This window comes from Telmatherina bonti (genome assembly GCF_933228915.1).
Source record: "Telmatherina bonti genome assembly, chromosome: 20".
Taxonomy (NCBI): domain Eukaryota; kingdom Metazoa; phylum Chordata; class Actinopteri; order Atheriniformes; family Telmatherinidae; genus Telmatherina; species Telmatherina bonti.
Window position 1 is genome coordinate 21,521,947 of NC_136618.1, and position 26,386 is coordinate 21,548,332.

At 42.3% G+C, this 26,386-nt stretch overlaps 2 protein-coding genes across 2 annotated transcripts in view; one reads left to right on the top strand and one right to left on the bottom strand.

Annotated features, from left to right (window-relative positions):
• Nucleotides 1-12,382, top strand: part of gli3 (GLI family zinc finger 3) — a gene marked incomplete at its 3' end in the record, with an annotated part of 100,106 nt that extends 87,724 nt beyond the window's left edge. Inside the window, exons 11-15 of the mRNA XM_079260136.1 lie at nt 6,582-6,731; nt 6,823-6,987; nt 7,083-7,373; nt 9,109-9,502; nt 10,014-12,382. Coding sequence (XP_079116262.1) covers nt 6,582-6,731; nt 6,823-6,987; nt 7,083-7,373; nt 9,109-9,502; nt 10,014-12,382 — 3,369 coding nt within the window. The remainder of the gene's footprint in view (nt 1-6,581; nt 6,732-6,822; nt 6,988-7,082; nt 7,374-9,108; nt 9,503-10,013) is intronic.
• A 3,035-nt stretch (nt 12,383-15,417) lies between these two features.
• On the bottom strand, nt 15,418-25,868 carry prpf4bb (pre-mRNA processing factor 4Bb). Its single transcript, XM_079259712.1, has 16 exons — nt 25,782-25,868; nt 24,091-24,160; nt 22,136-23,265; nt 21,550-21,723; nt 21,199-21,357; nt 19,856-19,937; nt 19,536-19,737; nt 18,378-18,451; nt 18,132-18,222; nt 17,866-18,013; nt 17,610-17,747; nt 17,354-17,507; nt 17,156-17,270; nt 16,927-17,078; nt 16,735-16,821; nt 15,418-16,572 (listed from the first exon to the last, which is right to left on the bottom strand). Exons 1-16 carry the CDS (start codon nt 25,838-25,840, stop codon nt 16,369-16,371), a joined length of 3,039 nt encoding a protein of 1,012 aa, XP_079115838.1. The 5' UTR covers nt 25,841-25,868; the 3' UTR covers nt 15,418-16,368.
• Between the last annotated feature and the right edge of the window lie 518 nt (nt 25,869-26,386).

Genomic DNA, 26,386 nt, shown 5'->3' on the forward strand with positions numbered 1-26,386 from the left:
CACAGCTTCTGTGTCTGGCAGCCAGCAGTAGAGTCAGAGCTGCAGGCGCTGGCTCTTAGTGATGCTGGATTCCTGATTGGATCCAGGGACACTGGTAATGGGCTCAAAAAGCTGGAAAGCACATCTCACAGCTGGACGGTGCTAACTGATTTGGCTGGTTAAGCCTCCTAGAGTTTTGTGTTCTGCACTGGACCGGACCCCCCTTCTTGTCCGTTATCAGAACCCTCACACTGCCCCGGAGATGGATGGTTCTCATCGTCCTGCGCCCGAGGGCTCCCTATAAAGCTAAATATTAACAGCGTTACGGTTGTGTCGTCTCCACTGTGGCTACAGATGCTTTGAGCTCTAACTTGGCCTGTGAACCACTCACCCTTCAGCGAAGTGAGAAAGCATAGTGAAGTTGGAGAAGTGATGAAATTACACCAATATAAGCGACGGCGAAGAGGCCCACATACACATGTGCACGTGAAAAACATCACACATCTGATAGAAGGATCCTCGGCTCTCCACAGCTGTCTGTTCACTGTCTTGACATTGCAATCCTCAGCTGCGGTGGTAACCCCTATCTATAATTGATATCCTCAGCACGAAATGGGCTGCCTCCTGTGTTTGAAGGGCTCGGCTCAAAGGTTGAGGATCTTGACAACTTCTTGCCCCTGTTTCAGGAGGTGGGATGAGTTAAAGTGGTAGGAGAGGAAGGCAGGGTGGCGTCTTCATGCAGGAAAACCATGCTCACATCCTCCCCCTACTGTACCCACACAAGGGGGGGGCCATCTGAAGAAAGCGATGTCGTCATATTTCCTCCACATACACTCACTAAGCAGCACTTATTATCGAGAAGAAGAAAAAAAAACTGATTCGTTTTCCATATTCGCGTCTTGAAATTGCCTTTTTTATTTTCATTTTTCTAGTATTTGACTTTCTGATGTGACATTTTATTTCCCATTTTCTATGCACATGCAGATATGCAGAAAGATGCCAATAAAAGTCTTCGCCTACAGAATCCCTGCCCTCTAATTCAGCAGAGCGGACGGGAAAATGCTCTTATCTTTCTACACCCCCACCCCCCTCAGTAATAGGATAAGTACAGTATTTGGACCACAGTGGCTCTCTTCACACTCTGGGAGGGGTTTGGGGGTAGGGGGGGATTTCCATATAACCAAACAATGGAACGTCCCTTCCCCCTGTCCTTGTCTTCTAAAATGAATTTAGGAGGCGGAAGACGTGATGAGGAAAAAAACTCAGTTGAAGCCATTTTAATCATTAGTTTTTGCTTTAAGTTTAAACAAGGATTTGCATTCAAACACATCAATTTGTGTTGACAATCTTTGTCAAGAAACAAGCAGCTTTTTGAAGTGTTAAAAGTAACAACTGTGCTGATTCAAAAAGCCCCTTTTCTTTGTGGTTGGCCTAATTTTAGAATTAAGCCTTCACACCACCCTCATCGCTTTCCACCTTGTTCAAAAGTGCCCCTGTCGTTCTCTTGATGCATATTTTTACCCCATCAAACAAGCTCTCACCGCGACACGCCACGGCATTCCTTTATCATCTGCGTTTAAGCCCTCTCGGTGCCGCCGATAAGATAAACATCAGATCTATGCAATTTGGCTCACTTATCTGGCCTACCCAGTCAGCAAAAGCGAAGCGGGTGTCAATTTTAGTTTGCTGTATTTATTTCTTTCACTACATTTCTACTCCTTGTACCTCTCCATCTTCCTCTCAGCTCCAAGTTCTTTTGCTTCGGCTTTTTTTTTTTTTTTTTTTTTTTGAGGGCCTCTCCTTCCCTCTTTTTCCCTCCCTCATCACTTCTCCCTTGAAGGGAGCACTTTTATAGATAAGGCCTGGTGGCTTCTTTAATGTCTCTCTTGAAGTAGACTTTTTTCAGTTTTGTCGCTAGAGATGCCAGCCCCCACTCCCATAATTCTCTAATATGGCCATGCTTTACAATCCGTTATTATTTGGCTTTTGATATATCACTCTTTACTACAGAGAAACCTACATGAGAGTTCTTTCTTCATATTTCTGGCGTGTGAAGAAAAGGTTTAGTTAGCTTTTATTAGAGCAGTTTTAACTAATAGAGACATTAGAGTCATTGCATAAAAGTACATGAAAAATGACAAGAAAAGCAGGTTTTCACTACTTATCTTTGCCCAGTGACTCTACATACCTTAGTGGACCCGTAACTCATTATATCCCGATGTGACATATGTGCTTTTAACTTTACAAATATCTTTAACTTTTCACCTCAACATTTTATGATAATTTGATCATTTAAAATAAAATGATAAAAATAAGGAAAAAGCCTGTCATTTACAAAAACAAAAACACCCCCCCCAAAAGAAAAAAAAAAGATTGAACCTTAATAATGGTCATTTTATGTTTGAGGTTTCTCAAGAGGCTGATGAATAAAATGACTAATTGATGTTGTCCCAGAAAACCCCAGGTTTTGGAATTTTTTTTATATATTAAAGCCCATTAGGTTTAGCTCAGGAGTGTCCAAGTTCGGTCCTCAAGATCTACCATCCTGCAACTTGTAGAAGCAACCTTTCTCCAACACCCCTGTATTAAATAAATGTCTCATTACCAGGTCTCTGCGGAGCTGGATGACATGCAGAAAAGGGAATTCAGCTATTTGATTCAGGTGTGTTGGAAAAGGAAAGCCTCTGAAAGTTGCAGGATGGTCGATCTAAAGGTCCGGATTTGGGCACCTTTGGTCTACAGCCTATTGAATTTAAGCAGTTGGATTTAGTGACACCTAGTGGCAAAGTTGCAGATTGCACCCAGATTAATACCTCTGACTCGCGTATGGAATATAAACCAAAACGGACAGCACTACCAAAAGAGAGGTAGAAAGATGCAGAGGGTGAACTTTGTGTCTGAAAGATGTCTCCAGCTACTGTACAAGGATCTAGCCTCTTGGAAGTACCTTCAAGCTGCTTTCTATTTAATGACCAACAGGGCAGAATTTGTGATTTGTGAAAATGTGAACATAACGAGTTGATAGTCTTAACTTTCTTTGCTTGTTGTCATGTTCTGCCCAAGCTTGTCACCCATCTACAATCTATTAATTAGACCCAGGCGTGTTGCAGCAGGGAAACACCTAAAACCTGCAGGACAGTAGTTTATCTAGATTGAAAGGAGTAAGATGGTAAGAAAATTCAAAACAAAGGGCCACAAGCCAGAGGTGACTAGAAAGTGACCGATCCAAGATTTATATACAGACTAATGTTCAAGCCAATATCTCAACCTCCACCTAGATCACCATAGTTAACTCTAATAGCCCCACTCCCACAGTCTGACTGAATCAGACTTTAAGCATTTTAAAATGACTTTTCATCCACTTGTAATAAATAAAACATTTCTGGTTTAATGGCCTGTTCTGCACTGTGATGGACTGACGACCATCCTGTCCGGGGTGTACCCTGCTTCTCGCCCAATGATTGCTGGGATAGGCTCCAGCTTCCCACGCAACCCTTAAATGAAAGTGGCTTAGAGGATGAATAAATAGATGAGTGAATGTCCTGTTGTGAAGATGTGAGCCTGCAATCACCAAACTTATGTCAGAAGATGTGATTGGTCACACAGAATATTAGCGTGTTATGACTTAATGCTCTGTAAATATGCTTCCTCACATCTCATCAGACCTTTTTTCTACTCTTTAGAACAGGGGTGTTCAATTTGGTCCTACGAGGGCCGCAATCCAGCAGGTTTTCCATGTATTCCTGCTCCAACACACCTGAATCAAATTTAATGGATCTAACAGCCTATCAGGTTCTCCAGAAAGATTCATTCATTTGAGTCAGCTGTGTTGGAGCAAGGATAGAAGGAAAACCTGATGGATTGCGGCCCCTGCAGGACTGAATTGAATACCCCTGCTTTAGAGGCTTCCAGGTTGTCCTTATGTGGAAAAGCTGGTTCTCCTTGTGTACAGCCTTGTTGAAGCAAGGGCAGGGTGCCTCCCCAGTGTTAAAGGGAAATAAACTCAGGCACAGTCTGAAGGCAGCTCCCCCCCATCTTTGGCTGCTGGCACAGGCCTTTAATTGGTAAAATGCAGATTTTTGATCAGGAGAAGGATTAGGCCTGTTATCTGTCTAGAGTATCTTACTCTAAGATGAAAAGACTGTGCTGAATTACACATGCCAATTCCAGCTCCCTGCCCCCTGCTCCTCATTCACTTACTCGCATCCTCCCTCCTTCCCTCCCTCATCCTCCATTCCCCCGTTTCACTTCCTCCCTCCCTTCTTTTCCCCTTTTTCATGCTTGTTCCTTCCCCTCTCTTTACACAAAGCACTTCAGCAACTGACATCACAAAAGAGCATATGATTTATTAGGCAGTGTTTGATAAAGCTAAACGGTGTTGCGGGTCCCATCGCTTAGTGAAATTGCCTTGTAAACAGGCCCTCTTTTCATGCACACTTGCATTCTAATGCATGAGGGCTGTGTCCCAGAGAGGGTTTGATAAGGAGATATGGAGATGGATACTGAAGTGAGCAAATGGTGAGAAATAGCCGAAAACAATGAATTTGTGTATTACAATAACACTCGTAGACATGGCAGAAAATAATTCTACATCAGAAGCTTCTAGTTTTGTTTTGTTTTTTTCAGAAAAAGAAAAAAAACCATCAATCCAAGTGTAAAATTGAATGTGTGTTTTTAGTGCTTTTTATGTTGACAGTTGTTTCTGCCGAAGCGGCAGGCATCCGAACCTAGAAAGCAATGGCTGCACCTGTCTGTGTGTGTGTGTGAGTGTGTGTCTTGTACGTCACAGGCGGCTCCAGTGTCCCCTGTGTCCGTGTCCCTTGCGTTCCCTGTCGTGTGACTACCTCCTAAATCCATCTTGGTGGCGTTTTTACAGTTGTTGGCTGATAAGCTGGCAGGAGGAAGATGAATAACCCGCCGCGCCGCCGCTATCAGCACCTGTTTGTCGATTTAGCCGGCCAACGGGACCTGTCTGCTCAGCATGGAGATTATTGATTCAATAAGAATTGCCATTAGATCATGCCATTAGGTTTCTCAGCGCCCCCTCTCTCCCGTGTGCTGTCTGTCCCCCCCTCTCTCTCTGTCAGCTCCGGGGCTAATGCATCAAGCCCGTCAGCGACCTCCTTCATTTGTACAAACCGCCTGGTTGTGCGTGCACTGTCCTGTGCCAGCCGCCGGCATGATCCAGCACCACGGCCCTCTCCCATCGCTCTCAGCCAGTGGATATTGAATGTTGGTCACAACAGAGCGATCGCTTGCTGCAGGGATTCCCTCACGGAGGGGAGAAAAAAAAGGAGGTTTTTCTAGAGCGTTGACCGAGACGTGGAGACGACTGATCTTCATGGCCATCCGGTTCCAATCACAGTCCCTAGAATTAGTCTTTGTTTTGTCACTTTAGAATTAAAAAAATGTCAACAATGGAAGCTCTGATGTATTAGTGCATATTTCACTGATTGTGTTTGCTGTTGCATGCCGACGTATTTGTCGCTACCCCTCCCTCAGCTTCACCGTAAGGTTAAAAGCAGTGAGCTTTCTGGTGGAGGACATGGTCATGGTTCTGTAAGGGGGTCTTATCAGGCCATGCCTGGAGGGAAACTCACTCTGAATACTTTATTTGCTTTGGTCCTGCATGTTTCACAACTCGACAATCGTGTGAAGAAGTGCTCACACAAAGCGTAGACTCCCCAGACATTTAAAAGCATTCAAAGTCAAGTCTGTTTTTACATCTCCTCCTCCCATCTGTCCTTCTGTGTTCACCCCGAGTTTAAAAAAAAAAAAAAAAAAAAAGATTCTTTCTGCTCCTCAGGAATGTCATAATACTGGTTTCTTTAGGTCAGGATATTGTCTGTCTCTCTGGGTTTAAACTGCCCTTAGAAAGGCACTTCAGAGGCCACCACGTTCTGCTGTCTCTCAAACAGAGCCTGATGTTGACTTTATCCCTTGAGGGTTGTATCCCCCCCCCCTCCTTTTTTTTCATTCCTCTGTAACATCTACCACTTATCAATTTTTACAAGGCGGTTAGTAAGAAAAAAAGCAGAAAGATGGAGAGAAAAAAGGAAGACAGAGAGGGACGGAAGGAGACAAAAGTGGTGTTCGGAGATATTATGGCTGGCTAGAGTTGTAAAGCCCTCGCATTTCAGAAGCTTTGACTGAACTTTTAATTTCTGGCCCCCATCTCCTTCACCTCACTCCCTACTCCCCTGCTTTCTAAGCCTCAGATTGGAAGTTGCCACGGCAGCACAACTGTCAGCGCTTGTCACGGAGTGGTGAGGGTCCAAAGTGATGCAAAGGGATGTGACAGGGTTTTATTTGAAAATCCCATCCAGATCGGACAGAGACTCCCAGCCTTTGTGCACTTTTCAACCGAATGAATCAGAAAGGCTGAGAAGAAAGGAAGGAAGGAAGGAGCGCATTTACTGAAATGATATTGAAGAAGTTTGCGGAAATACTCCTGTGCTGCTGAGCGAAAACTCCCCAAAGCGAAAACACATATAAGTTGACTTCACAATATCCGCGTAGTTAAATGTCATCATGCACAGATGTGGCTAGAGAGAGTATAATAATGCAGCTCTATTTGAAGTTCTCATCTTCTTCTCCTTCAGCACATCAACAACGACCATATTCACGGAGAGAAGAAGGAGTTTGTGTGTCGGTGGGAAGAATGCTCCAGGGAGCAGAAGCCCTTTAAGGCACAGTACATGCTGGTGGTCCACATGCGCAGGCATACTGGTGAAAAACCACACAAGTGCACCGTAAGGATGGTCATACTAATTCAGCTGAGTTCATTTATTGAGGAAGTTATTGCAGATTAGTAAGCAGAAGTTTTTTTCTTTCTCCCTCCAGTTTGAAGGCTGCACCAAAGCGTACTCTCGTCTTGAAAATCTTAAAACCCACTTGCGGTCCCATACCGGAGAGAAGCCTTATGTGTGTGAACACGAAGGCTGCAACAAAGCTTTTTCGAATGCGTCCGACCGGGCGAAACATCAGAACCGCACACACTCAAATGAGGTATCGACACATATACTTCAACACAATCCTTAAATTTGCCATTTGTCCGAGTTGTCAAGTAAATTATGTCAATGATCCGCTCTCCTCTCTTCCAGAAACCTTATGTGTGTAAAATCCCAGGCTGCACCAAACGCTACACAGATCCCAGCTCCTTACGCAAGCACGTCAAGACGGTACATGGGCCTGAAGCACACGTCACTAAGAAACAACGTGGAGATTACCCACGCCCTCCACCTCAACCGAGGGACCCTGGTGGCAACAGTCAGGGCCGGTCACCAGGGCAACTGCCCCTGGGTGGGTACACGGACCAAAGGGAGTACAACCATGCTACCTCTAAACAGGATGAATGTCTGCAGGTCAAGTCTATCAAGACGGAGAAGCCTATGGTAAGACTTCATTTCAGGTTTTAGAGGCTTTCTGACACACTCAACATAATCTTTTTTTTTTTTTTTGTGGATCCTTTTAGTTGAACTTTTCTAACACTCTTTTACTAGAATTAATTCTACTCTGTGATTGTGAATGAGGGGCTTGCACATTACCGCTGAAATCTTCTAATGAATGCATCTTTTCCTTTATCCAATGCTTCGGCATTTCTCTCCGTCCCTTTCTAAGGACAGTGGGTAATCAGGTGAGATAGGTATCACGCTGCATCCGTAAAGCATCCTTTCCAAATCTCACTTTCCCTCTCCCCTTCATCGCTTCACGGTCTGTCCGACTCTTCCTCATCCCATTGTAACTGCTTGACGCTTTCACCCCAAACATGCCAGCTTAACTCTCATTGTAGCTCGCTGTTTCTCATCCCTCACAGTCATAAAACGATTATTCTTCATGTTTTTTTAAAAAAATATTTACCAAAGGCGAGGCATTTTTGTGAGCAGTGCCCGGGCCTTTGGACAGCACTGACAGGGCACTGAGACAGTGCCTGAAGCTGTCCAAGGCTTCAGCGTGCAGCCAAATCCTTTTCACTCATAAACAGCGTGGAAATGCCGTCCAACATGCCTGACACTCTGTGCCAAAAAAGCTGATTTCATTATTCCTCAGTGCAACATAGTTCCTAAAACTCTGTAAACAATCTAATTAAGCATTAGCCTGTCTCACTGGAGTCCTTTATCCTATTTGCCTTTTGAAGTACTTTTTTTTTCCTGTCATGGTCGCAGGAGGAGGCATTGCTAATGCCTAAGTTATGTAGTGTCTACGCACCTCTCTGTTTAGTAAAAGAATGCAGATACCAAAAAGTATTCACCATAAGTTTTTTTTCTCAGATAAAAATAGCATTTTCTACCCAAAGTTTATGACGCCGTCTGCACGCAATATGGGTGAATTCATTACATTTAGCTGAAAATGATCCAAGAATAAATCTGTTCGTTATAACATAACAATCGGGCTGAATGTAAAGATACATGTAAGATGATTTGCATTGAAAAAAGTTCATTAAAAGAAAGAGAAGGAAATGCTCAGGAACAGATCAGATATCTCTTCATAAGTGGGATTTCTGTGATGTTTAAGTTGAGTACCACCTCTTAAAGGCGCATTCTCTTTTTCTGCCTGATCACTGCATCATAGATCACGGCACTGTTTGGATTTTTTGCGCACTTAACAGCTTGGTGCTGACCGAGGCTATTTTAAAAGAATAAAAAGAAAGAAAAATCCCCTATTTTAAAGCCCACACGGGCATTCCAGGTGATAAACCAGAAAGAAGGTCTGCAACTAATTCCCCTAAGATCTCAAACAGACCAGTCAGACACATATCTCTTGTCATTTTTTTTGTCAAATTGTAGAGTTTTGACCCTGGAATCTGCAAGCAAGTCTGTAAAGTCAGCCCATGAATGAATATAAATTGAACAGAATTGTGTTATTTTATTAATTTTGACTTTGTATCTTAGTTGGAGTGTCCACTACATTGCACAAATCAGCCCAGCCAATAGAGCCAAGATGTTATATGAACCTCTACGTGCAGTTATGTTCCTGTTTAGAAATGATTCATCAAAGCTCATGATGTTATAAGAACTGCACCTTAAAACAATTATACATTACGTCATTGTTTGTGACATAACTGTTTTATTTTGTGTGACCTGAACTTGACAACCGTCCACTCATCTGTTTGTCTTTTGCGTCCGTCAGACGTCTCAGCCAAGCCCTGGCGGTCAGTCTACATGCAGCAGTGTCCAGTCCCCCGTCAGCACCTATCCCAGCAGTGGAGTCCAGCTTGCTGTGAGCGCTGGACGCTCGCCAGGGCAGGGGCTGGAGGAGAATGAGGAGAAGGAGGAAAATGAAGAGGAGGCAGAGGAGGAGTGCGAAGGTGAGCCAGCCCCGATCATGGACTCCACGGTCTCTACAGCGACTGCGGCCATGCTGACCCTGCAGGCGAGGCGAAGCATTGGCCGCCCCCTGCGCTGGATGGAGCACATGAAGATGGAGAGGCTGAAGCAGGTGAATGGAGCGCTACCCAGGCTGGGGTCCTTGTCCCCTACACCGCCCCCCAAAGGTTCTGCAGCACCAAACATCCTGGGGAAGGGTAAGAACGACTTTATTTGACCTTATTAAGGCATTTCATTCGAAAGGGTTGAAGTCTGACGTCCAAATGCATGGAGGGTTCTTTTTCTAAATGCTATTAAAATATTTAAAAAAAAACATCCACAGCTCCCACTCAAAGCAAACACCTGTAGACTAAGTTTACAGAGCTAAATTATCCCCGATTCCATCTTGCCCATTTTGGCTGAAGGATTCAGGCAAAACAAATGCCTAAAATTTGCTGTTCCGCTGCAAAATGATATCAAGCTGTGCATCATATCAGAGAGAATAGCATGTAATGTAATGTTTCATGGCCCAAATGCTGCTAAATGTCTGCGGTAACATCTGCTTGAAAGATCTCTCCACACTCAGACTTCACTTTCTCTGCTTCTTCTTTCTCATCCTCCTCCTTCTTTCATCCCCCTGTATTACTCCTTTTAACATGTATTGTTTTCCTTGTTCTCTTTATCTCATTGCCTTTTATTCGCTCATCTCTGTGTGTCCCCCCCCCTTAGTATCCTGTCTGGGAAGGCAGTGGGGGGTGTCTGCTCCTCAGCCGCCTGCTCACGCTGAACTGGGCAGCACAGAGCTAACAGTGCTCAGTATGCTCCGAGACCGGCGCGACAGCAGTGGCAGCGCCACCAGTTCAGCCTACCTGAGCAGCAGCCGGCGCTCTTCAGGCATCTCCCCATGCTTCTCCAGTCGACGCTCCAGCCAGGCTTCCCAGAGCGAGGGCACGACAGCGGCCGCTCACCACCGCCGCCTCCACAACCTGAGCTCCACTGACTCTTACGACCCCATCTCCACTGACGCCTCCCGCCGGTCCAGTGAGGCTAGCCACTACGGAGGTGGGGCAGGAGGAGGAGGTGGTGGTGGGGGGATTCTCTCAGGTGGAGGCTGTGGAGGGGTAGGAGGAATAGGCATAGGGGGAGGAGGCGGTGGATCAAGGGGGATGCTCAATTTGACCCCAGCACAGCACTACCACCTTAAAGCCAAGTATGCTGCAGCGACTGGCGGCCCACCTCCCACCCCTCTACCCAACATGGAGCGCATGAGCTTGAAGACACACATGGCTTTGATGGATGAGGGTGGGAGCAACCATTGTTTGCCACCTCTAGTAAGGCCACCTCGCTGTGGTGAAGCTACCAACGGGTACAACAATGGACCGACGGGGCATGGAGGCTACAGGAGAAGGGTCCTCTATCCTGGTGAGGGACTACTGAATGGGAACCGGAGGGCCAGTGACCCAGTGCGGACACAGGTTCCTGAAAGTATCAGTTTGCCTCCTGTGCAGCGCTTCAACAGCCTCAGTAATCTCCACCCGCTTCCCTCTCTGCCTCACCACGCTACATTGGAGTCCCGCAACTTTACCCTACAGAACCATACACGCTCCGAGGGCAACCTGCAAAGAGGCCTGCAACACTCCCCATACACTGCTAGCATCGCAGAGCACGCAGGCTTAGAAGCTCTGGCCATGGAGGATGATGGGGAAGCTGGTCTGCTGCTCGAAGATGAAGACATGTTGCCAGATGACCTGGTGCAGTACCTCCATTCCCAAGTTCAGATGGACAGTGGCCCCTGCATTCAAAATGAGGACCAAATAGCTTCTAGACAAAGGGACGCCTCCTATCAATCTGTGGAGGCTATTCAGGCTTCGGGGTTGAATGGGTCCTTCTCTGAATCCCATAGTTTCCAACAGCAGCAGATAACAGAGAGAAAGAGCCCCAGTAAGCTTCCCATCCAGTGGAATGAAGTAAGCTCTGGAAGTACTGACAGGTCTCCTGAGAAGGAACGTAACCACCATTCGCAGTATGGGAGATGGCCTAGTATGGAACATGGAACCACACCTTTTGGCAGGTTTGGGAACATGGTGGTTCAGCAGCATTTGTCTGCTGACTTCCACAACAGCTGCACTGACGTTAATCAGTCTCAAAGCCATTGCCTTCCCAACCCTGGAGTGAAGTTAGAGACGACAGCCCCTAACTCTTGCATGGAGATAAGAAGTGCTGGTGACAACTCTACAAATACCTTTGGTAGATCAAACTTCTTGCAGACCAGTGGTTCTCATCCCCATGCTCTGAAACAGCACCCATCCAATGGACCACAGAAACACAGCCACTTCCAGCAGAACAACAGCAATAGTACCTCTTGGCAGGTTGGAAACAACCTAACCCTCACCAGGGTCTCGATGGACAGTCTCTCCCAGGGACCCGCTCCTTATAACAATCGGCCGTTCCATGCCCCTCACCCACCAGTCAACAGTTACAGAAACCTGGTTAAGACCCAACAGTACATCTCTCCTGAGAGCGCCAGTGAAACCCAGGGTTGCCCCAGCTCACCTCAGCAGCTGCACAGGAGTGGAGACCAATGTTCTCTTGCACATCAGGTATCTGGACTGAAACTGGAGAATCCAGACCACAGATACTTGGAGCAGAATTTTGCGAACTGCCTCTCTTACGAGCCAGCAGATTGCAAGGCTTCCTCGTTCCCTGTTCTGGAAGATCAAAACTTGCTTGAATCCATAGTGGAGTCTGATGGCTCAGGTGGTGGCACTGGAAACTCGTTTGCCCTTTCTTCGCCCGGCACAGACCAGGTGACGAGCACAGTGGATGGCCAGGTGTCTGGTGTGTTAGATGAAGGAGTAAATCTGGACTTTGGTGCCATGCTGGAGGACGGCTATGACCAAGGCAGCCTAGTCTCCGGAGTGTTGAGTCCTTCCATCTTCCAGGGCCTGTCTAGAACATCGTCACGCCTCACCACCCCTCGAGCCTCTGCGACCTTCCACAGCGTGGCCCCTGGCCTCAACAACATGGCCATTGGTGATATGAGCTCTCTTCTCACCACTCTTGCTGAGGAGAGCAAGTTCCTAACTATCATGCAGTAGCTGTTCGTTCTCTCTGCTTTCTCCTCTCTTAGGATAAAAAAAAGGAACAAAAGACTGGTGTATGTGAAGATTAAGACAAAAAAAGTGACACTTGTAGGAACATCATGATGTACTTAAAAGTGTTGTGGAACAGCAGTTGCCAAACCTTTTTGTTTTGAAAAAAAAAACCATCCCACAAATAACTGGGATGTGTCAATATTGTGTATAGACAAGTAGATATATTCCGTTTCTGGAATGAAGGCTATTTTTTTGGAAGCCGCTTTTCTTTGATGGTGAGCAAAAGCTCACTTCCTTGAATCAGTATTCTGTGTATTGTCTCTGTTTTTTGCTGTACACCCTGTTTGTAAAAATGCATGTACTCAAGTTGAACATTAAACACTGTGTACATAAGTACATAGACTAGCCCATGTGCCAACTGTCAAGCAGTCTAATCCCATTGGTACAAAACAGCAAAATCTTTTCTTGACAACCAGGTGTGACATAGGCCATCAGTTTAACAGACCCTGACCAATACATATATTATACATAATATCATAGGATCTAATAAATGGTATATTGGCATTTGTATATTGTCATTTTGTATGTATGTTACTTTTTGAGGGTGTAAATGTTTCAGTGCTTCTGATGAGCTTTACCAAGTGGTGTTTTTGTCAAGATGGAGTCCAAAAAAAAAGACCAGACCACATATCCAAGTCTTTAAGACACTTGTAGATTGTTGTCTACTTAATATCTAAGTGGCTTGATTTCATTAGTCTGGTAAGGTACTCACAAGTGTATATAACAGTGTTTTGATATTCTGTTTGTGGTCAGATTTTTGATGTTGGATTGCACGGTTGTACGGAGCTGAAATATTAACGGACCTTCTGTCCTTGATTTGGTGCTTTATGTATGCTCACATGTATTTGATACGAGTACTTATATGGTTTTTAACTGTCTTAATGACTAACACACAATAAGGTCCACAGCACAATATGTGTGGTAAGGTGATGTTTCATTTTGTAGGAGAAATCATCTGTATTGTGTGTTCCAAAGCTCTTAAAAGTCAGAATGTGTACTGCCATCAAGCATTGCAGTGACTTTGTCAACAGTGTTAGTATTGCCTTGCAGTCTTCTGCAGCTGCACACAGAATATTGAGTAGTTTACCTTTTATTCAGCATCAGAGCAATGAGGTACAAACTGTTTTATTGTTCTTTGGTACTTTTGTCATTTTTGTAGCTGTGCATTGATGGTGTTTTGTTATTACAAAGAAGTAGAAATCATTTCCTTTGAAAAAAGGAAGTTACTGAGGTATGTGCCTTAATTGATCTGCCTGTCGAAAAAGAGAGAGATCACTGCCAATCTTCCATTGTGAATAATGAGCAAATAAAATGAAACATTTTAAGGGTCTCGCGAGACCAGAAAAAAAGATAACGTGACAGAACATTTATATAAAAGACCGAATATCAAAAAAGTTAAGATTTTGTGAAATGCATTCTACTTTTATTTAGTTTTTGCATTTATTGTGATATATATATATATATATATATATATATATATATATATATATATATATATATACATATATATATGTATATATATATATATATATATATATATATATATATATATATATATATATATATATGTATATATATATATATATGTATATATATATATATATATATATATATATGCATATATGTGTGTATATATATATATATATATATATATATATATATATATATATATATATATATATATATATATATATATATATATATGGAGACACACTCACATTATGTAAATACATTAGTCTTTCTGTAGGTTTAGCAAAGGAAATGTGGAGTATCCTGGGACCAATAAAGAACTGACTTTGAAAGCAGGGATTCCCAGGCCCTGGTCGGAGGCCAGGCAGATCTGGCTCAGAGCGGAGCTTCTTGTGCCGAGCTCTGCCTTTCTGACAGAAGAGCCCCTTCACTCTTTTATAACTGACAACAAATGTTTGTATGGTTTTAATAAAAATGGAAATCATATTTTAAGTCTCGTTTCTTACATGATGGTTGTGATGATGTGGGAAAAAAGAATGGCCTGAAAAATTTATTAGGGTATGATGCAAACCAAAGATAAAGGACACATCTGTAATTCAGCACACATCTGACTCAGATTCCCATAAACCTTCAAAAATAGTATTACCTGCAACTATAATGCGACTTTTATAAGTAAACAATATCCAAACACTAAATGAAACGTGTACTTTGTTACAACCATAGTGTTTAAAAAAAACACCTATTAAAACTATCAAAACTTCTACTGTACGGTAAATATGGAATACATCTGATGCCATCTACTGACCATCTCAAGACATTAGATATGTTGCTCTTTTGAATTTAAGTCACGAAGAACTTGTTTGGATACATATTCACATTAAAGACGGTCATGTCCTCACATCTCTGCTGAGATTAAAGCCAGCAGGTGTTAGCATGCCAGTTCATTCATCCTGACATCTTTACTGGTGGTTATCCCACTACAGCCTACGTGTATTTACAGACCTCTTCAGGTTGACAGCCCATCAGCTCCCATCTGAAGCCCTTTTAGTGCACTCTGTGCAAGCATGCTAAGCAATTGCATCACTCTCCCACTTTCCAGATGGAGAGAAATGGGAATCTTTTCTGAGCAAGCCTCCCATTATGCTTTTTAGCTCAACACAACTACAATCATGCCATGAAAATGAAATAAAAGCATTAGCTGAAATTTGTTACAAGTGGATGCAAGCGAGAGGTTTTTACTTTTGATGCTCAGCTTTTTTTTTTTAACCACAAAATGTCACATTTCTTACACCTTCACTACTTTTGAGTACTTGGAAAGCTCTTAGCATTTCGAGATTTGAAGGCTTTTTTCAGTCAGCATGTGTACAAATATCATTTATTCACTAAACCAACTATGCAGCTTTTGAAAAAAAGGATTTAGAACAAGACTTAATTTCCAAATAAAGAACAGGGGAATGTATACAACAAACATTTTATTACTAAAAAGCCATCTTTTACTGAAGGTGCTCTTTCAGCGATTTTCACAACTATTCTTTATTGAAATCACAAGATTTGTTTTTACCACATAATGGAAAGAAACAAATTATTCATACATGAAAGGACAGTAACTATGGACTATATACAACACTGGAAAGGAAGGATCACAGGTGTGGCTTCTACAGGGCCAGCATTGTTTGGTGTTTTGACACACCAGGCTCATACAGGAGGCACTTGAATGAGCGAGCCTTAAGAGCCAAAACTTAGCCACAGTGCTGGAAGGAGAGGTGAGTTTAAAAACTATTAAAGGGAAGAAAAAAAAACAACTACTGCCTTAGGAGAAAAAAAATCTGAATCAAGAAATGCATAACATGCATCTATTCCTTCAGCTCAGGCCTCCATGGTTGAGGAAATGTTAAGAAGGTGGAGGGGTGGCTGTTAAATGTGGGACACTGATGCACGTACAGAGCGTTTACACAGGCCTGCACCACAGAAACTTAAGAGACAAAAGGGTGCACATTCAAAAGCATGCATCGCCCCACAATGAGCAATGTGGTTAAAAACAAGAGGTGGGTTTTAACGTCTGCAACTATGACAAAAGTTCAAACTGACTACTGCTTGCGATTGTTAATGCAATAGACATACAGTATTTACAGGAATCATATTTTTCTTTTAAACATCTGTCACTCCAATACCTGTTAAATATATATAAAAAAAAAAAAAAAAAGTTCATCAACGCATCATGGGGATGAAGGGAAGTTTACAATGAAAAATGCCAAAATCAGTGTCTTTGAGAGCGGCTACCATTTTAATGATCTATTTACAAGAAAACACAATCCATTAGCAAAATAATATTGAAAAAGAACATAACGCAACAACATTCTGAAACAAAGTCTCTGGGTTGTTTGTCACACTGAACAATTCTTGTCAGATGGTTTTAGTGGTCAGCTCTGTCTGCTCTGGGAGTGTGCGGGGTTAAGGTTTCAGATCTTTTCCTGGATGAATGGGTGCTGCAGAGCCTGGTTGATGCTGATGCGTTTGGCTGGGTCCAGCATCAGAGTGCCTTCCAGCAGGTCCTTCAGCTGCATCACCTTCTTCCTCTGGTCCTCAGGCAGTCTCTGGCCTCCAATCATGTCTGCCAGCAGGTCTTTGGTGGGGTTGATGGTGCTCATTACAGTTACCTTCTCCTGAAGGGGGACAACAGAAAGAAAACAAAACGAGATTTATGTGAAACTTTGCTTCCCAACATTTACAGATTCACATCTTCAAAAGCCTATGCAAATTAGTACTCATTAAAATCGCAGTTCAGGTTAACAATCTCAATGCTTTCTGTGAGAAAAACATCTTACCCTTTCTGTCACTTTGTCTACTTCAATGTACAGGAAGTTCAAGTTCTGATCGAAATGCTGGTCTTTGAACAAGCCTTTACGGATCATCTGAGGAAAGAATCCACATCATTGCATCACTTTTTGAACACTGCATGCAGCAGCAACACTTCTAACTTCATTTTAAAGAGGAACCAAAATATTGTGATGCAATACCTTGTTGGGCATCTTGCCCTTCAGGTCCATCGCCAGCTTGATCATGTGATTGTTGGAAGATCCAGGAAACAGGATTTTTCCAGTGTACAGCTCGTACAGAGTGCAGCCGACAGACCACATGTCGATGCCGTAGTCGTAAGGTTTTCCTATAACTGTAGAACAAATATTAAGTGAAGTGCTCGTTCATAAGGCACTGATAAATGATGGCAATCATTAAGTGGCTACTTACTGATTTCTGGAGCCCTGTAAAATCTGCTGACCAGATATGGTGTGATATCGTTGTCAGCAACATGTGACGCAGAACCAAAGTCACAAAGCTTCAAAATGGTCTTTGACTCGTTCACCTTTAGGGGAAAAAAATGAACATTTGTATTACACACACTGTTTTATTTATTTACTCTGTAATCAGTGAGTATTTTGACGGTACCAGGATGTTGTCTGGCTTGATGTCAGCATGGAGGATGTTGCATCGTTTCAGCAGCTTGAGAGCCAAAAAGAGCTGTTGGCTGTACGACCTCACAGCTTTGATGTGGAGCCCAACATCTTTGCCGTACTTCTTTAGCACCTCTCGCAAATTCATACTAAAAATGAGACAAGTTGACAAGAGTGGTTAACAGATTAATGATGCAGAGATCACTGAAGCAACATTTCAAAAGGAAAGATGGCACTTCCTTTCTCAGTACCTCAGAGGCTCAAATACGAGGCAAAGATGCTGCTTGTGGTAGAAGTGACGGAAAAGACGAAGGCAGTGGAACTTGTCATCGGGATCAGCGTCGTTTAACTTTTTGAGGAATTCCAGTTCCTTCAAACCAGTTTTCTGCCTGTTTATCACAGATTCATTCAGGTTACTCTCAGTAATTTTCTGTATTGTCAATCACTAATAATGAAGGGTTGATATTTGTTTAAGAAAATATTTACAAAGATTTGGGATTGACTCACATGAGCTCATTGTTACGGATGATCTTGACTGCCACCTCCTGGCCGGCTCTGGCAGTGTCCCTGGCTCTGACCACGTTGCTGAATACGCCCTGGCCCGTGTAGCCATACACATCATAGCGCTTGTCCAATATTTCTCCAATGTTCACACCTAAATAACCAAAAAAATGTAGGAAGGCTTAAATAAATGAAAACACTGATGTGTGTGATCAGTTCATTCAAACTGCGACAAAAATGCTGCAAGTTACGGGCATTTCAAAGACACTTACGGTAGTAACCCTCGGCATCTGTCCAGTTGTCCCTGAGGTTGGGGTTCTCCTTGAAGTCCTTTCCTACGCCTGCTGCTCTCATCCTTGCACTCTGCAGACAGCATAAAAAAGGAGAGAGGGTTCAGAGGTGTTCCTTCCCATATTTTTTTTTTATTTTCAATCTGAAAGATCACACTAAGCAAGTTATCAGTCGCTAAAATATTCCAAAATAAGATGTCATACAGAGCTTTATTTACAAATACTTACATCAAAATCAGCAGCAAACAAGTCGTCAGACTCTGTAAACATGTCAGGGGCTGAAGGCTTCTTTGGGTTGCCTCCTGAAACAAAACAAAAACAAACAAACAAAAAAAAACCAAGCACACCAGCAGATGAGTTCCTCGGCTCCTATAGCACATAGTAAAACAGTATATCTGGAACATGTGTTTGATTCACATACTCTGCAGAGATCAAAACATGCTGCAGGTGGCAGACACAACCAGGCTTTGGATAACAAGCCAGCAACTGAATGAACACATGACAGAAAGAAACAAAATTAAAATCTCTGCATCACACAACTGCATTTCTCACATTGATCAAGCCACTAATGTCAGTGTTTGAAGCAACACTGTTTACGTGGTAATGCCAACCTGCTATGAAGTTGCCAATTTTAATGTTTGACTATTTACCCAAATTGAAACGTCAGGTTACAATGTTTTGTTTCTTTGGGGTTTTTTTTTTTAACCAGAGAGCCCCTTCAAAATGGCCAAGGTGGTCATGACAGAAGTAAAGAATGCTTTAAACCAAAATAAAACAAAAATGAACAAAAATGCAGATTATCCCAAACACCCCTGTACTTAAGGTGCAGAGCATTTAGCAGCTGATCACCTCCATGTCCTTTCAACAAATTTCCTAAAACATAAAAGTTCAACAGGGGGAGAAAGAGTGGAAAAGATGGAACTAAATCCAGCTAAGTTAGCCCTGTTCATAACATCATGCCACTTTCGTGTTTTATAAAGATCTAACCAACATAATTGCTGGTTCTTTTTATTTTCTTCACAGGCTCAAGATACTTTTATATCCCTGTGTTTATCCTCCTCTTGCCATTAAGCAAGACTGCACTTCTGAATAACTATTTCAATAAAATCATAATTTGTTGTCTGCCAGTAGCTCTCACTGATTGAAAAATCTATCTGTACCTTCATTAAAGGCTTAAGCATGACTGGCATGCACATAGCGACTGAAATCCAGGTAAAAGTTTGAACATTTCGGAGTAAAATGCCTTCATTTTGTGTGGCCTCTTGAATTAATTCTGGAGGTTCCAGACATATTTCTATGCAACTACCAAGGGGAGCACATGATGTTGTGGTTCATTCAGTTGGTCTTGTACACCAACAGATCAAATTATTTTCACTAAGTTATTACCGTCTTTCTCCTGGGCGATGAGGTTATGCTTGGCTTTGATGTTGGCCTCGAAGGTGTTGAGGTTTTCTCGTTCGTACTCCTTGACATCAGCAGCTACTCGCTCCAAGATGTCGTCAGGAGAAGGGGAGCGGCTACGTGTGCTGCTCTGAGGGCTGCTGGGCTCTGAAACCATGTTGGTGTCCTCGTTCAAAATCTTGTATTTCTGGGAACAAAACCGTAGAAAAAGTTTGAAATGGCCAAAAATGAATTTAGAGCTGTGAAATAAATTTAGCTTTAACAAATAACTGAATCAGTGGCCACAGAACAGCAGAGAGACAGACCTGGACAATGGCCAAACGCTGCTGACGCCGCTGTTCAATGAGAGCTTCTTCATCGATCTCTTCACCTTCAAAGTCCTCCAAACTGCAAATACAAGTCAGGATTCAAGAAACAGAAAACCTAAATCTTCCTGACAAAGAATGAGCTTGAAAATATAGCGTGACTCATTAACAGAGTCGATGTGAAATCCAGTGAATGCTGAAGTATCAGTTTCTTACTTTTTCAGAAGATACACAACGAATAGTTTGACAGAACATCAGAAATGTCATCCAGTTTTATGGCTATCACAAATAAAAATCAGCTGGAAGGAAAACTCCTGAGCCTAAACCTTAAACTGATAACTATACACTAAATTATCAATTTTAAAGGGTCAATAAGCAGAAATTGATCATTTTTGGATTGAGAACAAGTTAAGAACAAGAGGTGTAATTTCATCTGGGGTGTTACGTAACGTCACACCCTGTTTCTCTGTGTTGATCTCCAGCCATGTGTTCACTAGCCGGTCCAGCCGCATATTCATGTATGTTCATGTGAATCGCCGCCACCTCTCTTGTTTCGCAGCCGTCGACCCTCCCTATAAAAGGCTCCAGCAAGCAAACAATGGCACCATGTATTTTCAAAGCGAAATGGTGGAAAACAGAACAAAATGCTCATCTGAAGACAACCAAGATCCCGACACTAGACAAAAAGTCGTTGGATGAAGAAAGGGACAGAACTGGATTAACACTGGTTTTGTACTGAGTGTGATGTCTATTACTATAGACAATCTTTGCAGTCAAGTGCATAGCTTTCCAATAAAAAGAACAGTGCCTTGTTGATTTTCAAGTGCCTCCCATTTGGCACATAAAGAAACCAGGGCGACAACCACTGCAAGGGAGTCAACACTTGAATTTCTGGTGGTAAGCACTGCCAGCGCTAACGGGGGCTACAGTTTGACTCGGAGCTAGCTCTTCTTCTTCTGTATGTAACAACATAAACGTTAAAAGTTACTTCCACATGTTCCACAAAATGGTGATACTGTTTTTGCACTTTGCACGTTCATTTGCCGACAAGGAGAGTGGGGATAAGAGGGATGTGTGGCTCATGCAGCATTTTGTTTTGGTCTACAAGCAGTGCACAGCATCCAGCCTAAAACTCACCATCCTAAACTGACAAAATATTAAATACCATTTAAAAAAGGATTTATGTTCATTACATCATATTTAAAAGTTGTTTGTAATTTGGCCTAAAAAAAAACTACTTGATGATTAAAGGCAACAAAGAAATGCTACAACAAAACAAAATAAAAAACTAAAAACAAAAAATTTTTGTAACTACAAAGGTACAAACATTTTCCTTTACTCACACTTCTTCTTCTGAGGATTCCTGGTCAAGTTTCATCCCCTCTGAAAGGCTACCTTTAAACTTGTCTTCATCTCTGCTACGCCGCCGCCTTCTCTCACGATCACGAGAAGTTGAGCGCCGATACTGCCGGAGTCTCCCATACCTATCTCTCTCCCCAGACCTGCGAGGCATTTTGTCAAAAGATGAACCATCAGCTGAAAAAAGTTGTTAAAAGTCTGCTGCATCAGGAGACAGAATGTAGTAAAAGTTTAAATGGGAGCAAAAGTCTGATTCTGCCTTTGATTAAAAAAAAAAAAAAAAATGAAAAAAAAAGTTTTGGTGCAACTCAAAGAAACATCTGAGCTGATCTCACCTGCGTCTCAGTGGAGACCTGCTTCTTCTCCGGGGAGAGGAACGAGAGCGCCGCCGTAGCGACAGGGACCTCCTCCTCAGAGGTGAGCGACTTATCCTGCGGCGAGAGGCCGACCTGGGACTCTTATCTCTTGATCTGTCTCTGCCTGGTCCAGCATCTGCCCGAGCACGTTTCCTACATGGATGTGAAAAATAATTCATCACTCAATCATCTCAGAATAACCCTTGTTATACAGTTTTAATGTCTTTTGTTATTCCCTATTTAATCACTCTGTAACTAATAAATATTGATAAACTCTACAGCATTTACATTGAAGATCAGCTATGCACAAGTGTAACCAAACATCTTCCTACAAAAAGAGTACAACATCTATGGAAGTTTAATAATTTTATATGAACATTTTGATTAAAAACAAAACACTTTAATACTCAATTTGATTAATCTCTCTATTGAATAAAGATTCACAAAATCTCTTTAAGTCAGACTTTTATTCATCTTGACTACATGCATTTGTAAGAATGAAACTTTCATTCTCTGTTTAGTGTCACAGCTGACATTACCAGTGGGAGTCCACCTACTGACTAACCTCAGCGGTGAGTCCTGTCTGTCAACATCCCTCCTCCTGGGGTCTGGTGAGCGGCTGCGGGCTCTCCTGGGTGAGGACCTGGTTCTGGATGGAGAGTGACTGTGTTTTGATGTTCTGTCTGAGGCACCAGCAGGCTGGTGGTGGGCGTCCCTATGGCGAGGGGAAGCACTGCGTTTCTTTATAGGACTGTGAATCCCTCGTCTATGAGGGGAGCGGTTCTCTTTTCCTAATGTGTCCTTGGATGGGGACTTAGCGGGCCGCTTGTCTCGGTCAGCATCTGAGCGACTCGGGCGTTCTCGTGCAGGTGACCGTCGGCTAGCTCTTTCCTGGTTTGGTCTTTCATCCCGCTGAGGAGAGGAACGTTTCTCAGCACGTGTGACTTTCTGTTCACTTCTAAAGTTGGAAGGAGAGTTTGACTTCCTTCTCTCCTTGGACCGATCAGTGCTGTGTGAGGGCTTTTTGTCTTTTGACCTACTCCTGCCACGGCCTCTGTCTCGGACACCTGTATCCTTGGCGCTTTTGGTCCCCTTGTCCTGTTTAGACTCCTTAACAGATTTATCTGCAGACTTACTTCGACTACGGCGCTTGGAGATGGATTTACTGCCCTCTGTTGAGTCCCGTCTAGATTTTCCACTTTTCCCCCCACGGGGAGATATGGGTTTACCTGAGCTGCCCCTTGGACGCTGTTCTCCATTTCTGAATCTTGCATCTCCATCCTCTTCAGATCCAGAGTTATATCCCTGAAGGATCAGACCCATGCCAGACTGCACCTTGCCTTCCATCAACTGGCTGTCCAGCTCAGCTTTGATCATGGCCCTCTGCTTCTCCAAATCCTCCAACAAGGCTCTGTCGTCCAGACTTGGATTTCCAGAGGAGGGAGAAGATTCCACCTTCCTCTGGCTGCAGGAGCCAAAAGGCACTCCTCCAGAAGGAGAGGAGACTGTTTCTTTACGTTTGTGTTTTCTATGTTTGTGGCGATGCTTGCGTTTGCGATCCTTGTCTTCATCCGATGCATGTTTGTGCTTTTTGTGCTTACTGCGATGCTTGTGTTTTTTCCTCTTATGTTTTCCACTGCTGCTGTGATGTTTGGATCCTTCCTCCGTCTTCTCACCATTAGTTTCAGCTTCCTCCTAGAACAAGAAAATCATAGAATTTAAAAAACAAACACACATACACAAAAAAAAAAAACTTAGGCATTAGATCATGTCATTTTTTACATGTTTAAAAGAAGTGGTAAACGTAGGTAAAACAATCCATCCTTCAACTTATTACTTAACTTTTTATACATGAACACCAGATATACTTTCAGGAGCAAGTTGGGACAATTTGCTCTGGTCTTGCTATTCACACAAGCACATCACAGCAGGAAGGCTCTCTCCTGGAGATGCACTACTCTCCCAGCTGGAAATGTGAGGGAGGAGGTGCAGGGTAACAGCTTTCTAGAGCGTGCAGGAGGTAGCACATGATGCAGAAGTTACACTGTTGGAATCACCGTGTTTTCTTTACAAAACACTGAGCAGATCAGGCTTCTAAATGTGATATGAGAATGATATGTATCCACAATCACAGGAAATTTGTGGAAAGCGGTATACAAGATAGCAGATACTACAATATTTCACCAACGCATGCACGCACAAAACAGAAAATTTAAGCAAAAAGGATAGAATGTTGAAGAAATTTGTATTGTCAAGAACATTTCAGGACTCTGGTTCATGAATAAATGTATAAACATGTCACTATATGTAATGCATGAACAGAGGCAATATAATAAAAAAGTGCAGATACAGAGAACCTCTGGCTTACTGTTTGAATTTAACAAAAGGTTGTTGGTCTCAAAACAAATGCAAAGTTAATTTTAAATTCAATTTAAGGTATTTTAAAATAACAGTTTTGAGAAACTGTGTGAATGACATGATACAAGAGAAGATTTACATCAAGCTCTCATGTAGCCTTACCTCTTCCTCCTCAGACAAGTCTCCACTGTCCTCATTCCCACTTTTTTCATGGCTTTCCAAATCTTGCTTCCTGTTAAATGTGAGATGTTAAACAGAAGCATTTCAGTCATGATTAAACAGCAAATCAATCACAATGAATTATCTGACCAAAGAAATTATTGAAATTTGTGTGGCAAGCCTTGTTACTTTAAAGTATTAAAGTTTCTGATGGCTTGATATAATGTAAAATATTTTTCAAAGACACAAGTTGTAATAATCTTAATGAAATTATTCTGTCAGAAATGAACAAAAAGAAAATTAAATAAAATCCCACTACAGACATTAGCACACTTCAGGCAGTGACAATAAACTTAAAATATTAATGGCCTAGGTCTTTTTTCAAATACACGTTTAACTTTATTTAACTTAAAAGTTCTATAAAATTTTTCTTTAATAACTCTACAAATAAGGATCGCTGTGTGAAAATAATTTTGCAAGCAGTGCAAACTGAAAGAAATACAAATGCAGATTCATAAAAAGAAAAATTAGACTTTACCTTTTCTATTCCTAAAATTAAAAAGATTTCATTTTACATCACAGCTGTATGAGAATTTACTGCCCATTGAGAGAGACTGATGCTGACCATAAACAGAAACTCTTGGTGCCCGGCAACCGTTGCCACAACAAGGCAATTGATTACATTTGTCAGCTCATTAAACTTTTATTTGCATACATCACTTTTACCGTGTTCTATAGGGATACGAGCAAAGTCAGATGAACAAACACGCCAAAAGTCTGCAGTTATTAAAACAGCAGCTTCCGGCACTGTGAGAATTTTGTATTAAATCAATACAGACATTATATTCACATAGTGTTCAGTAAATGAACTGAGGTACAACAGACTTCCACCGTCCAGCGTAATACTAGTCAAAAAGTTTGTGATGAAACTGTAAACTATTATCCATAATTCTAACAAAAGTCCTAATGAAATGAGCATTGTACCAAATAAAAGCCGCTTTGATTGGAAAACAGCGAACGTATTGCAAGGTTGAGTTCAGACAGACTATATAGCATCTTAAGGCAACGTGAGCACAACGATAAACGTTGGGTAAACCAAGGTTACGTAATGTGCTCAATTTAGCTCTGAAACAACTAAAACGCCAATAGACAACGTAAAGATAAGGGACACGATAAAACGTCAGAAATAAAAAATATTGCTGCGGCGCTGACACCTATATCTTTCCGTGTAAACTTTAGTTGTTAGCACAAATGAGCTCCGTCCCTGACCCAGAGCGCCAAGAGGATTTTAGCCATTAGCTCGGTGCTATGCTAATGCTAACAGTCTCTAGCAAACTTAAAAACTAGCGAGCTAACTTCCATCAAAGAATCGCTGCGTGCTCAAACGACATGTATTTTCCTGTTATTTATGGTCTGGGATTAACAACTTTACTAGAGAAAACACACGTAAACGTATTTATCTAAAATTTATTTAAGCTCTACTTTTAAAAAAGAAAAAAACTAAAGAACATTAGCTTAGCAGCTAAAACCGTTAGCCAAACGTAAGCATGCCATTTAGCTAGCCCGGGCCACATTTGGAACCTGCTACTCCGTTAGCTTCCGCAATTTGTAACAGTTCCCATTTGATTTCGGACCAGAAAGTCCCTTATACCTTATTGCCATCAAGTTTAATTATCTTTGCTTAGATGACTTACACGTGTTCGTTGCCATTATTCATTCTCCTGGACGTGATGTCCATCTCAACGTCAGCCATTTTCCTGAGCCGTGGAGCCCCTTCTTCTTCTTCGATGGTTTGGAAGTAGGATGAAAACACTGGTTCGCACTCTGGTGTATTGGCGGTGAACTGCAGCCAGAATTTGCACTTTGAAGTTTGTACTTCGTCCGCCAGGGTGTATGTTTGTCCAGCTGAAAAAATTTAAGTTGTCTTACATGTTTGGGACTGATAGGGCATCTGCTGTAACAGATTAAAGTAAAAATAAATTTACGGACTTTACAGATATTTTTTTTTACTGTTGAGGTGTGATGTTAGATTGTTCTTTACTTTGCGTAATGTGTGAATGATGTCAAGCATATGCAAGCTGCCTAAAATATGCTTATTAATAGGTAAATAGGGAGCCATGTCACATCCGTAACACTGAAATGACTGCATTAACCCAAATTGGTGTGATCATTACATTACCTTACCGTCCATCATTGCCGATTCACACCTGTGCTACTTGAGTCTCCTGCCCATCAAAATGGCCCTAAAATCCATCAATACTAGAGTCCAATCCGGTACTTTTCAAAGTACATTGATGAC